This window comes from Meriones unguiculatus, chromosome 14 (genome assembly GCF_030254825.1).
Source record: "Meriones unguiculatus strain TT.TT164.6M chromosome 14, Bangor_MerUng_6.1, whole genome shotgun sequence".
NCBI lineage: Eukaryota > Metazoa > Chordata > Mammalia > Rodentia > Muridae > Meriones > Meriones unguiculatus.
Genome location: NC_083361.1, coordinates 54255569 through 54268682, shown reverse-complemented (window position 1 = coordinate 54268682; position 13114 = coordinate 54255569). Strand labels below are relative to the sequence as shown.

General features: G+C 46.2%; 1 protein-coding gene across 2 annotated transcripts; it reads right to left on the bottom strand.

The window, feature by feature from the left end:
• Positions 1-3998: 3998 nt before the first annotated feature.
• Positions 3999-12805, bottom strand: Tm2d3 (TM2 domain containing 3). Of its 2 annotated transcripts, XM_021633256.2 has the most exons (6): positions 12651-12805; positions 12306-12398; positions 10941-11125; positions 7707-7881; positions 6644-6719; positions 3999-4303 (listed from the first exon to the last, which is right to left on the bottom strand). In XM_021633256.2, the coding sequence occupies exons 1-6, from the start codon at positions 12739-12741 to the stop codon at positions 4138-4140; spliced, it is 786 nt and encodes a 261-aa protein (XP_021488931.1). In that variant the 5' UTR covers positions 12742-12805; the 3' UTR covers positions 3999-4137. The 2 variants fall into 2 exon arrangements, with proteins under 2 accessions (XP_021488931.1, XP_021488932.1); XM_021633257.2 differs by lacking the exon at positions 12306-12398.
• Between the last annotated feature and the right edge of the window lie 309 nt (positions 12806-13114).

Genomic DNA, 13114 nt, shown 5'->3' with positions numbered 1-13114 from the left:
AGAAGAGATTTTGGACTTAAATTTTAATTGCATGCTATTACTTATATTTGGTGTGTGTGTGTGTGTGTGTGTGTGTGTGTGTGTGTGTGTCCTGAGATTGTGGACTTTTGAACAGCGTTATGATGTAAACACGCCAACTTGTGAAGTTGGACTAGACACACTGGCATTACAAGACAACCATAAGCCTTCAGGGGCCAGACGTACAGCGTTACAGATTGAATATGAAATGGTCCCCACAAGTTTTGAATGCTCGCTCCTACCTTGAAGTTGGGGGAACCTTTAGAAGGTGGGACCTAGTGGATAAACACAGGTCATTCGGTGTGGCCATTTCAGGGTTATGTTTACCCCTGGTTCCAACCTGCCTCTCCCTGTTTGGACCATCATGCTTCCACTGCAAGGCGTGGAGCTGTTTCTGTATCCCTGCTTCCTCCACCTTGACCGGCTGAGACCTCTGAAACCACAAGCTAAAATACACCTCTCGTAAATCATCTGGGTTAGATGTTTGGTGACACAGGCCAAGAACATAATTCAGTGGCAGCATACTCTGTAGCATACACAAGGCCCTGAGTTCAATACCTAGCACCACCAGAAAGAAAAAAAAAAAAACAAAACCTTAGATATACAATGTACATGGGAAGTTTTATGGAGTAGATTTTAAGTTGCTTTACCACAAAAAAAAAAAAGTAATAAAGTGTGATGATAGCTATGCTAATTTTCTTGGCTTCTCTATATCAAAATACCATGTATATTTTAAGCATATGTGTATAGTTTTAATTTAATTTAAAATGTAAAAAACTTAAGGACTATGAATGTGGCTCAGTAGTTGAATACATCCACACAGATATGATAGAAGAAAAAATTAACTTACAAATTCCTTCTACATTGAAAAAAATTTTTTAATTTTTTATTTTTTTTGTATGTACACGGTGTCTGGGTACCCACAGAATCCAGAAAGGGCTTCAGATCTCCTAGTGCTAGAGTTACAGGTGGTTGTGAGAAGCCATATGTGTGTTGGGAGCTAAACTCTGGAACTCCAGAATTGCAGCAAGTGCTCGTAACAGCTGGGCCACCTCCCCTACATTTTTATGGTACTTCATACTTAACCAAGGGTTAATCAGTTATGCTATGGGGCATCTCTATGCACTCTGAGCTCTCCCCCTAAGTCTGGAAAGCATCTGCAGACACAGCTCACTTCCCACTCGGTGCTTCTGAGTTCAGATCATCTGAAGATTCCTTAGCAAGCGATGTGCTGCTGCAACCAAGAGAAATACAATTATGGCATAAGGTAGGAAAGCCACCTAGTCCACCAAAGCAGTACAGCACAGCAAAGATGTCTGTACATTTTGAGACCCTTAATGCAAAGAATCTTTTTTTTTTAAACAAAACAAAACAAAACACAACAACCATCTTTTACAAGCACCATAAACCAGAATTGTTTTTCCCAGGAACTTGCAGAAATAAGATTAACACGGTGCTACCGCCAGATACTGACTCAAAGCCAATCCGTATATCTTACCTCCAGGCAGGCACCTCAATTGTCAGTCCTTGAAATATTGGATGATGCCTTCAAGGTACTCGTGGAAGTAACTCACTCTGCAGATACTATGAAGGGCCTGTGCATACAAGATGCTGTGCTACGGACAAAGGGGGTGCCAAAATGAATAGCACGACACCTTCCTGGGAAGAACTACGGAGCAAAAGCCAACGTGCTGACAAAGCAGAGACATGGATGATGGGACAAAAGCAAGCTGCAGATCAGTCCCGCTTCAGGAGAGCTGGGCAGACTGACGTGGCTTCCTTCGGCACATAGCTCGTTTAAGTGTCGTCCTCCTACCTCCACTCCTGTTGAAAGCTTGAAAGCCAAGGAAGGAGGAAGAAATTAATCATGGGAGTTGAACCCTCATAGATTATAGGAGCCCCAGAAGGGCCCTGCTTATGAACAAGATGGGAACATCCAGAAAGGCAATGCCCAGAGGAAATGGTCCTCAGTATCCCTCAGTCTACCAGCACCTTGATCTCCCACTTCTCAGATCTTCAGCTGTACAAAACTACGAGCAAGCCCCTTACTTACGCCTTCCATGAGAGCAGCCGCGGAGCACAGGACAGTCCAAAGATCAACCCCAAACTTGTTGCCAGCAGCGTTCCGGGGGTCTGTCGCGGATGCTGCCTCTTCTGGCAGCCTCTGCAAGTGTGATTCTTTCTGTGGGTTCCTGCAGGGGTCATACATGACCTCGCCACTTTGAGACTCCCATTCTTTGTGAATTTGGTGAAAGTGTATTTGAAAGATTCTGAGTATGCCATGGGTGAATGCGCTGCTGGTGCCAAAAGCTATCCCTTCCTGCAAACTCTGTAGTATTTTGGGCATAAGTTCACTCAGGACTTTTACAGACTCTAACGTTTGCATTTTTACCCTTAAAAACTGCCGCTTTGTTAGCTGAGCTCTGGAGGTAACAAGGATGGCCAGCTGTCCAGGGATGGCCAGCTGTCCAGGGATGGCCAGCTGTCCAGCAAGTTGATAGTTATTTCCTTCACTATCACGTTTAAGTCATAGTCACTTCGCCCGCTCCACCTTGGTTGTTCAAAAGGGAAAGCTTAGCGCCTTTTTCCTAGAGCTAAGGAAGGGGAGGAAGAGGCGTGGCAAAAGGGCTGCTTCTTACAAAAGAAAAAAATATTTTTTTCTCTACAGAAATACCTGCTTGACTAACTCTCACAGAGAGAAACCCATCCACCTGGAAGCATCGCTGAAACTCAAGCTTGGCAATTTCAGGACACAGCACGGGAACGTAAGGGGGATGCGCCTTCTAGTGGCCAGAGCCGGAACTGCACCCGGCTACGCTTACAGCCCTTCTCAGTGAAGACCCTGGAAGATTCTTTTTGTTGTTGTTGTTTTGCTTTTGAAACCAGAGCATTTGTTCTATGGCTGATTGAAATCCTCAAGATCAACTGGATGCTGCGACAGCTGGCCTCTAAGGTTTAGGTGTTGTTCTTTCACAGAATCTACGCCTGAATCCGAGAGGGACAATTTTTCGGTGCTTTGGCACTGCAGTTATTCCTCCTCCTGGGCTTCACCAGTAGCCACATTTGCCACAGGTCGACTTCTGAAGGCAGTAGGCCTTTGGAGCCACAGCGGCGGCCCAACCTGTGCATCTTATTGTGACCCTTTCTGAAGGTAAGCAGCTCCCGCCGACAAGGCCAGAAAGGAAGAGAAGACTGCCATTCTTAAAGGGCTGAACTTACAGAAGGTGGAGATCTGCCGCCACAGTGACCTGACACAGGCAGCCCTCGCTTTGGCTTCCAGATCTAGATCCTGGCTAACAGGCCTGTGCAGATGTCAAGTGCAGAACGCTGATACTCAAATTTGCACAGAAGAATGTTAAATGTTTCAAAACCAACCCTGAGCAAGACTCCTTCTGGGCTAAATTGCTATTTTTTTTCTCCTCCATGAAAGGTCTACAACAGATGTTTATTCATGCACAAGTACATTTTCTTTAACACTTCCACTGTGTCAATGATCCAGATAACTCTCACCAACTACCTGTTGAATGAAGGGATGTGCTGAAAAAAACCCAACACTTTACTTCTATAGGCAAACCATGATGAATATTCAAGACATTTCAACACAGGAAACATATGAAAAGCTGCTCTGGACTTAACGTGGTCAGTCATTTTCTAATTTTCAGTACTTCTGTGATTGTTTACATTACTGACAGAATCCAACACGGCCAACTACATAAAACTGCATTTCCCTCCGGAGAGACAGTATCATACTAAGGTGTTCCGCTCCCATGGTGGCACTCTGTGGGAGGAACTTCAGCGGGCAGGAGAGCCCCGCCCCATCCCCCACGGTGGAAGCTGAAGGGCTTGAGGTGAAAATGGAGTAACACAGTGGGACTCACACAGGATTTTCTACCATTTTCCTGGCTTTAAGATTAACCTTTTTCACAGAAAAAAAGAAAAAAGAAAAATGGATTTCAGGTAAATAAACAAGTTCTAGGCTCTGTGGTTCAGGGTTCCATTTATTTCACCTTCATCAAGGCAAGCCGAGTACAGATGCTGTACATTAAAAACATAAATACACATCACATCCGCTTCCACACAAAGGACCCACACACCGCCCTCTGACGCACATAACCACAGTTAAATGTACAAAGAGCCATCCGCTGGTCCCACATAGCCAACTCCAATCAACAAGACATCGATTAGCGTCCATATTCCCAGGCCACCGAAGCTGAAGAGCTTGCCGAGGCCTTCACGCCACTGGCCCAGGTAGAAGCGATCCGCTCCAAATCCCCCAAGGGTGATGCTGCAAAAGAAAAGCAGAATGGTCCTGACTCCATCAGTGCAGGCGGATAGTGACCATCATGGCAGGAAACCGTCAGAGAGGCTCTAACCCCATTATAACACCAAATCATCATAGGCAAGACTGCCAAAGCAAGGAACTCAGCAGTGTGAGGCCCTGGGTTCGAGTCTTAGGAGCAGGCACAATTAGGAAACACACAATTTCTAGCTCTACGGTTACAGAAATGAACCTCACTGCAGGGACCCAGCTTGCAGGATGCTGGTGTGGGGTCAGGAGCTGAGTCTTGAGGCACTTGATATGGCGGGCAGACCCAGGTCAAGTCGCCTAAGCTTGGGTACTTCTCTCCAAAGATTCAGTGCTGCGAGCGATTCTTAAAAGTTCCTTTAAGTTCTAAGACCTAACAATGCTGGGAAATGATGACAAAGCGCAAAGCGTACACAACAGTGCAGAGGGGAGGAGCCAACCAGTACCCACCCGCACCTGCTGAACAAGTCCAGCCTTTCCCTTGTCCTTATTCCCTCAGCAAGTGCCAGGCATTTCCGAGGTGTTTACACCGGGTAGCATAAGCCACCCGGAGAGGACAGAAGGTGAAGGGATGGGATGTTCATACATTGTGTGCAAACACTACACCACTTGATAAAAAGGCCTGGAGCACCCATGGATTCTGGTATCGGAGGGAGCCATGGAACCAATGGCATTTTAGAGCAAACCCACAGACATCTTTTCCTTAGGGCGGACATTCTGTACAAACTGTACATTTCACAGTTTCAGTCTGTTGTTCGATGGAGCATGTGATATAAAATGCTGACAATGTAAGGGAGCCCAGGTGAGAGGTGTCATGTTTGTTTCACTAGGCCTGGTGGCTCACACCTGTGACCCCAGCACTTGGAGGCTAAGGTGGGACTGCCGTGAGTTTGTGGCCAGTCTGGACTACATAATAAGTTCCGGGCCAGTGAGAACTACATGGCAAGAAAAGAGAGATTTGAACATCACTGCAGACAAGGCCCACTTTTGGCCAGCTACTGGATTTCATTTGTTGCATCTGAGTTTTCCACCTTGGATTTCTCTTTTATTTTTCATTATCCCTCTTCCCAGACACGATCCTTCTCTTTCCTCAACCTAGATCTTAAACAGAAGCAACGCCGCCACCAAGAGGACCTTGGCAATGTCTGCAGAGACTCTGATTACCAAAACTGGGGTGTCCTGACAACCAGTAGTAGGTTAGGATGCCATTAGGCATTCCAATAGGTAAAGGACAGCCCCAAGACAAAGAATTTGATCCAAATATCAACGGTAAGATGGGTGAGCAGCCCTGACAGTACCACACACCGCGGGCCTCAGGGCCTCAGGCCTAAGCTAAGACTTCAGATGTCAAGAGCCATCATTTGGCTGGAGTCCCTCCCAGTTTCTCCCTTCATGGGAAGAGCTGGCACAATTCTTCCAGACACTGTTGAAAAGTTTAATATATAATTACATTTTCCTTCTTTTTGTGCATGTAGCATACATGTACATGGAGAGTGGGAGCCAGAAGTTAACTTGCAGTGTCTTGCTCTACTATTAATTACTTGACTGCACCTGAAGCTTACCCAGCCCCGGGGAACCACTGCGACCCAGCACTCACAGCTGCCGTGGGTGCTGGGAATCTGAAGTAGGTTCCCAAGCTTGTGTAACACATGCTCTCATGCTGAACCATCTCTCGCCAGTACTCATCTTTCTATAAAAGTGACAGCTGCACAGCTACCTAGACAGCAAGATTATGAGTCATTTAAAATGTGTTTCTTGGGCCAGTGAGATGGCTGAGGTGGTACAGGTGCTTGCATCAGAGCCTGGTGACCTGGGTCTCATCCCCAGAAGCTAAGCAAAAGGGGCAGAAGAGAACCACTTCCACAGAACTGTCCACATGTGTGTGCTGTACAAACTCTCTCTCTGTCTGTCTCTTTCTCTCCCTCTTTCACACACACAAACAAAAATCTTCAATTAAAAAAAAATTCACTTCTTTCTAGTTTTCAGTGAGCACCTTACTAGTCTCTGCAGTAAACTACTTAAAAGAGCTGTTTTAACCAGTCTACGGTCCTTTAGTGACTCAGGTGGCTCGGGCATGGAATCCTGGCTATGTCTCACAAGGGGCAACAGTAATCCCAGTAGTCACACCTTGGGAGAGAGGCAACCATGCTCAGCTCCCTCAAGTTCCCCACAACACCAACTCCTGCATCTCTTAGCATCTCTCTGGATGTAAGGAGGAGGCTCAGGTGAAGGGGAGCCTGGCTGAGGGCAATGCTGGAAGATCCCACTGACCCCAGAGAAATCCCAGGAGCACTGAAACTCGGCAGGACCAAAGCGTACCTCAGAGCCAGAGCAGTCGACCACTTGTAGCCTCCAGTCCAGTTGCAGTACAGCAGTTTGCGAAAGGTCCGGTTACCTTACCCAGAAAAAGAAAAAAAAAAAAAGAGAAATATTTTACACTGAAACGTGGACACAAAATATTCTCGATGAGACTTGCTTATGTACAATGGCCTTGTAACTTGGAATCTGAAAGTTAAGCACAGGTGCAGTGCCTACATTGCCAACTTAGGGCTAACCATGTGGAGAGAAACAAAAAAACCAAATCTACCTTATATCTATCTCATCTACCAAAATGAATTCCAGAAGGATTATAGACCTAAATATGGAAGGCCAAATTTGGTTTTTAAAAGAAAATTCCTTTTGTCTTTCTAAACCCAGAGTAAGAAAACAGTAAAACCACATGATAAAGGAGCTGGTTCTCGAAGTAACCTAAGCTTCTGTCTGAGTTATCAAAGCTCCGTTTTGGCTGGATAGCCTTATGGATAAGGCTCTTGCACGCGAGCAGGAGAACCTGAGTTTGGGTCTCTAGATCCCACAGGAAGCTGTGTAGGCATGTGATTCCAGCACTGAAGAGGCAGGGACAGGAAAGCCCCTGGGCCAGCTAACCAGCTAGAGCTGGAATGCTGAGCTCTGGGCTCAGGAAGAGATCAAGGTTACTAGACAGTCATTCTGGATGACTGACCCACTCCTGAAAGGAGGTGGAGAATAAAGTTCAGATGAGCACCCTATGAAGACAGAGCGAGGGGACAAATGCAAGCAATGTCCACAGGTGGCTACGGTGCCATCCGTACTGACTGGTAGCTAATCTGGGTGAAGCTCAATTTCTGTTCTAGACCTGAGATACTTTTCTTGTTTTTATCACAGGTTATGATGAAACATAAGAGAATTATTTTCTGTTTTTTCCTTCAGTTTGTCAACCTTGTTATGAGAATTGATATATTCAAGGAATTGTGGATTACAACTCAGTAAATTTAATTCTTGAGTTTCTGGTTAAGGGCTCTTGAGTAATCTCAGAAAAAACGATTTCGCTCACAGCTCAGCTCCCTCAAACTCTGTTCCTTACCCAAGCAATGAATGTGGTCTCGCACCGTGCAGTTGGCTAAATAGCGCTGCCGAGGGCAGGCCACAGTCATGCAGGTGGTGGAATTGGTACACTCATAGTCTGTTTCAGGAAGCTGCCAGCAAAACCTGCAAGTCATGTTGATGATGAAGTTCCTCTGGGGTTTGAGGTCTTGATCCTATGGGCCAAAGCACAAAGTGGATCAGTTACAACATGCAGCTTGTTATGACATCAACAGACCCCAAATTTCTTAACACATTTATATTCAGGACCTAGCAGTACGAAAAGGAAGCAGGTTCATAAGTATCATTACAGGAAAAAAAAAAATCTAAATAGTCTACCTAAAGAAAAAAGGCTATGGGTGGGGCATGGCAGTGCACGCCTTTAATTCTAACACCTGGGAGGCAGAAGTAGGTGGATCTTTGGAGTTCAAGGCCAGACTGGTCTATGTAGTAAGTTCCAGGACAGCTAGGGCTACATAGAGAAACTCCGTGTCAAAAAACCGAAAGAGGTATCTCAGAGTGTTATTTCACTGTTTTTGTTAACTTTTTAGTAATGAGTATTCGTAGTAATAAATAATAGGGGGCCTGGAGCAATGGCTCAGTGGTTAAGAACATTGACTGCAGAGAGGGACCCAGTGCTAGGAGGGAGGAGGGAAGGGAGGGAGACAGGGACAAGGGCTCCCAACCCTAACCAAAAAAAAAAATATCTGTAACTGGTACCCATTTGCAAAGGAAAAATTGGTCTTCTCCAATGGAATCTCCTTTGATATATTAACTATATTTCAGAGGAGGTTACATGCTAAGAGTAGGCGATGGCCTACACAAAATGAACTGGGTTGTATTTCTGTAGACTTTTTGTCTCAAATAGCTTTTTTTGGACATTTTCTATCTTATTGGCCTTTTGCTTGCATATCCTAGGTTCCAATTTTGTGGTGTGTTTAAATTTAGCACATGTCTGTTTCTTGCAGTTTTGTTTGTTTTTTTAAATAAAAAGGGTGTGGAGTTGGTTGGGTAGGGAGGTGGAGAGGATCTGAAAGAGGAAAAGCATGATCAAAATATACTGTAAGAAAACAATTCTTATTAAAAAACAAAACAAAACAAAACTCCCCTAGATGGAAGAACACTGGCACAGAGACCCCAGGTTTCATTCCTAACACCCACATGAGGGCTCCCAACTACCTCAAGGAAGTCGGCCCTCTTCTGGCCTCTAGGGGCACCACACTCATGTGGCTACAGATGCATGCAGGCAAAACACTCATACACTAAGACTAAAGAAAGAGGGAGAGGAGGGGACCGTGTGTGCTTCATATAGAAGAAGAGAAGAGGGCGAGAGGAGGACAAGGACCATGCGTGCTTCCTGTCTCATTCTGGAAGCTCGGGGCTCAGAAGAACCTCATGGCATCTGGAGTTCCCAGTCACTGTCATCATGTGGCTCTTAGCCGCACTGCACTCTGGTTGATGTGTCAAGTGTCCAGGGAGCGACACCCTGAGAGAGACTCAGTCAGGAAGAGTAAAAACAATTCAGAACTGAGATGAGCCTCTGGGCTTTGCTCACAGGGCCAGACTAGGGCCAGAGCTCAGTGTCTCTCAACAAAGACAATCGCCTGACCTTTCCATCTACCTGGAAGGTTCACTCCCTTATGTTTCCAAAGCAACCAGGTATCCCACACATTTACTGAACCCATCTCTCCACCACTACGAATGAGACTTGAGAGAAAGAAAAAAAAGACTATGTAAACATAGGAAGGGAACAAAGGCTCTTGCCATGGGCTCTAGTTTATATTTCCTGCTGGCCGACAGTTAAAAATCTCAAGTCAACTCGCAAAGCCAAACTGTCCATAGAAGCAATGCCTCCTTCTCTAAGGACAAGTGCGCACTCAAGGCCAGAACGTTTGAAGCCTTGGCTGTACCCGTATTAGGACTCCTCTTTCTTCTCCAGCTCTACACAGCACATTCCACAAAAACCACTGAACAACTTCATCTCAAAGGCTGGGCTTTAAGAAAACTAAGTAAACCAGATCAGACTTTTTATTTAAAATTTAAACCAGAAGAATTTTTAAATCTTGCTGTAAATTAGCCTTTAAGTAATGTTAACTTAGAAAGTTACAGAATCATCCACAGCCACTGTGAAGACACCTAAGTGTCTCTCTCAACACCCATCCTTAAATCTAAAGTGTGTACATCACATATCTCTACTTTAATAAACTTTGCTTCACTTTGACTTGTTCTGGAGCTCTTCTCTCTGGCCTCGTCTGGCTTTACCTAAGTGGGAAGTCCCCAGTGGGGCACTGGCCACAATGCCCTGCTGCTTCTCCCACCACTGGCAAGGCTGCTCCCTTTGCAAGTTCATCTGTGATACAAAGACATTACCACCCCCTCTGTACCCCAGTTCTCACTCCTGAGAACCCAGAAGTTCACGAAGGACTGAGGCTAGTAAACAGACACCTTCAAACCCACAGAGCAACACTGCAGGCCAACAACAGCCAGCCTGGCCTTTCACATTAGAGCGGAAACAGGGATAACCTGATATAGAAGGAAATGAATGATTTTCTTTATAGTCATGTCTTATTTCAGTGTGTCTGTGGTAGACATGTGTTCTAGAGCTTGTGCATTTGTGTACCTACATGCAGAGGACAGAGGTTGACATCCGGAATCTTTCCCAATAGTTCTCTCCAGAACCTGGAGCTCCAAATTCAGATCCTTAGGCTTGCAGCAGTCATTTTTCTGACTAGGCCATGCCCCAGTCCTAGACTCAGCAAGAAGGGCTAGTCGGCAGGCCCTAAGGCCCCCTGTACCTGCCTTGCCAGCACTGGGATTACAGGCACATGCAGCCATGCCTCTGGATTTACACTAGTGCTAGGGATCCAAGCTCTGGTCTGCACCTTTGCACAAGCGTGCTATCTTCTCAGCCCAAGATCTTCACTTTTTGAATAAATAAATAAATAAATAAATAAATAAATAAAATGGCAGTGAGTCAGGAGCTGTGGAGGGCAGGGCCTCATATATATACATATATATATATATATATATATATGCGTCCGTTCTACCTCTAAGATATACTCCTAGAATCAAATGCACGGTTTTTAAAAATACCTTCCAGTGCAGTTATAAAAGACTGTAATCAAGCCGTTTCATTATATATCCCTGCACACACCTGACCAGTGTAAGCTACATTTTTTTTTTAATGTTATAATTCATGCAGTCAGAATAAGTAAACCGCAATAAGTAAACTTACAACACAGGTGACAGAGGGCTTCACTGCGCAGTCAAAAGTGGCAGGCTTCCCGTAGGTACAGGAGACGTTGGTCACACATTCTATACAGTCTGCAGGAAGTCGGCTACACAAACCGTTGCTTGGACACTTCGTCACGTAAGGGGGGATTTCAGTGCTCTCTGTGAGGTGAGAGAAGAGCCTATTCTCTGCGAATAGTGACGAGAAGAACAGTGAAAGACAATTTTCTAAGGTAGAGCAATCAGTCATTAGCAATAACACACATGCTGGAATGCAAACAGCACGGAGTTGGAGTCAGTGACACCTGCAATCTAAGAGTGGTGCTGTCACCAGCTAGCAGTGACCTGGTAACTTGTGTGACATTAGTAATAACAGCAACAAAATAATAATAAATTTCATTCCTGATTCCCCAAGTGGCATGCTGGGTCCAAGTTAGACACTCAATAGCTATGGGCACAGATGGAAAACTAAAGCTTTGATAAGGCAGGGTCTATGTAAAATCCCAGAAGGAGTATTTGACTGGACTGGAACCAGAACTCACATTTCTTCAAATCCAATCCAATGTCCTTTCCATCAGAATTTACTGATAGAAAACTGAAGCTACAGACGTCCTCAGGACTCCAATTCTAGAAAATACTGTTATTAGCATATATGTCCGTATAAGACTCTGTGAAATGCCTCTGGCACTTTCAAGTCCAAATCACTGGAATAACAGCACTCCAAAGAGATGAAAACCTCAAGAGCCAGCATCCATTTAGCGAAACAGGAGTACTTGAAAATGGCCTAAAGTGGTCAACTCTATAAAATATCACCACATCACCATCACCCCCCCCCCACTGCAGCATGAGGCTGGAAGGTTCAAGTCACAAAGCTGAAATCTGAAACGCCTTGAGTAGGGCCAACTTCAGTGGCAGGAACGAGGGTAAACAAGGATCCTGACAGGGTAATCTCAAGGCCTCAACAGCTCAACCCCACCCAGATTATACTCCAGGTATTTATCCAGCCCTTCTTATCCCAGTGTATCACATAACGTTAGGGAAGCATTGTAAACTTAAAAAACAAAAACAAAAACTCAGGGGCAAACAGCACTGGTTGAGGAACTAGGAGTGGAAAATAATAAATAATAATAAATAGAAGTGAGAGTCCTGTGGGGCTGGACGTGAGTCAGATTTCAAAAAGGGGTCAAACACCAAAATCGTCCACAGAAAGTGGCTGCCTGCCCTTAATTGACATATCTAAACAACAACACATCAAAGAGGCGAAAACAAAAGGTAACTTCGTACACCAAAGAAATGTTTATCTAAAAGAGAAGGGGGAAATTAATCGATATAAATATGCACATTTACTAGAATAGAAAACGTCTAGTACCTGCTGCCCTGGGGACTACTGTGAATGTACGTGTTGGGCCCGGATCCTTTATTGACTGAGCCAGCGGCTGCGAATGCTCTAAATCTAAGGATCCTACAATTAGAGAAACACGTTATCTTGGGATATGATACCCTTGGAGACGATACCCTTAATAGTTAGAGACTGCACTGGGCAGATACGGTTCCTGAGGGTGGACTCGGGCTCGGGGCTACCGCCGCGAGGGAACTCGGGGCTTTCCGGGCCGGCTAGCCTGCAGTGCGTCCTCGGCCCGTCGCCGGCCTCCCGCGGCTCCAGGAGCCCTCCTGCCATCAGCTCGCCCGTGGCGGCCCCCAGCCTTGAACTCACCATCGCCGGAGAGAATGTAACACTGGGAGAGGAAGAGCAGCACGCAGGACAGGAGGCGGACAGTCCGCAGCGGCTCCGCCGCAGCTTCCATCTTGCCGGTGCGCACGCGCACTCCCGGCTAAGAGGCGGGGCTGCGGGGCGCGCCGGAGGGGGCGTGTCCGGGGGCGTGTTGGGGCGCGGCCCGCAGGCGCACTGCAACTGGGCTCCGCTAGCGGTTCCGAGTCGAATACCGCCGGGCCTCTCAGCCGTCGCACCTTGAGGGCTTTTGGCCAGGGGAATTGGGTGGAGCTGGGGCCCCTGCAGCGGCCGGAGGTGACTCCGACCCGAATCGGAACCGCCCTCGTGCCCCTTGAAGAGAGGTTTGTGACGCGGTGCGGTAAGCCCATTTTATTCCAGCTGAGCCTCGCAGCTGGGGAAGTAGCTCCAGGAGTCCCGCGCGCCAGGACCTCTGATCTTTCACCACA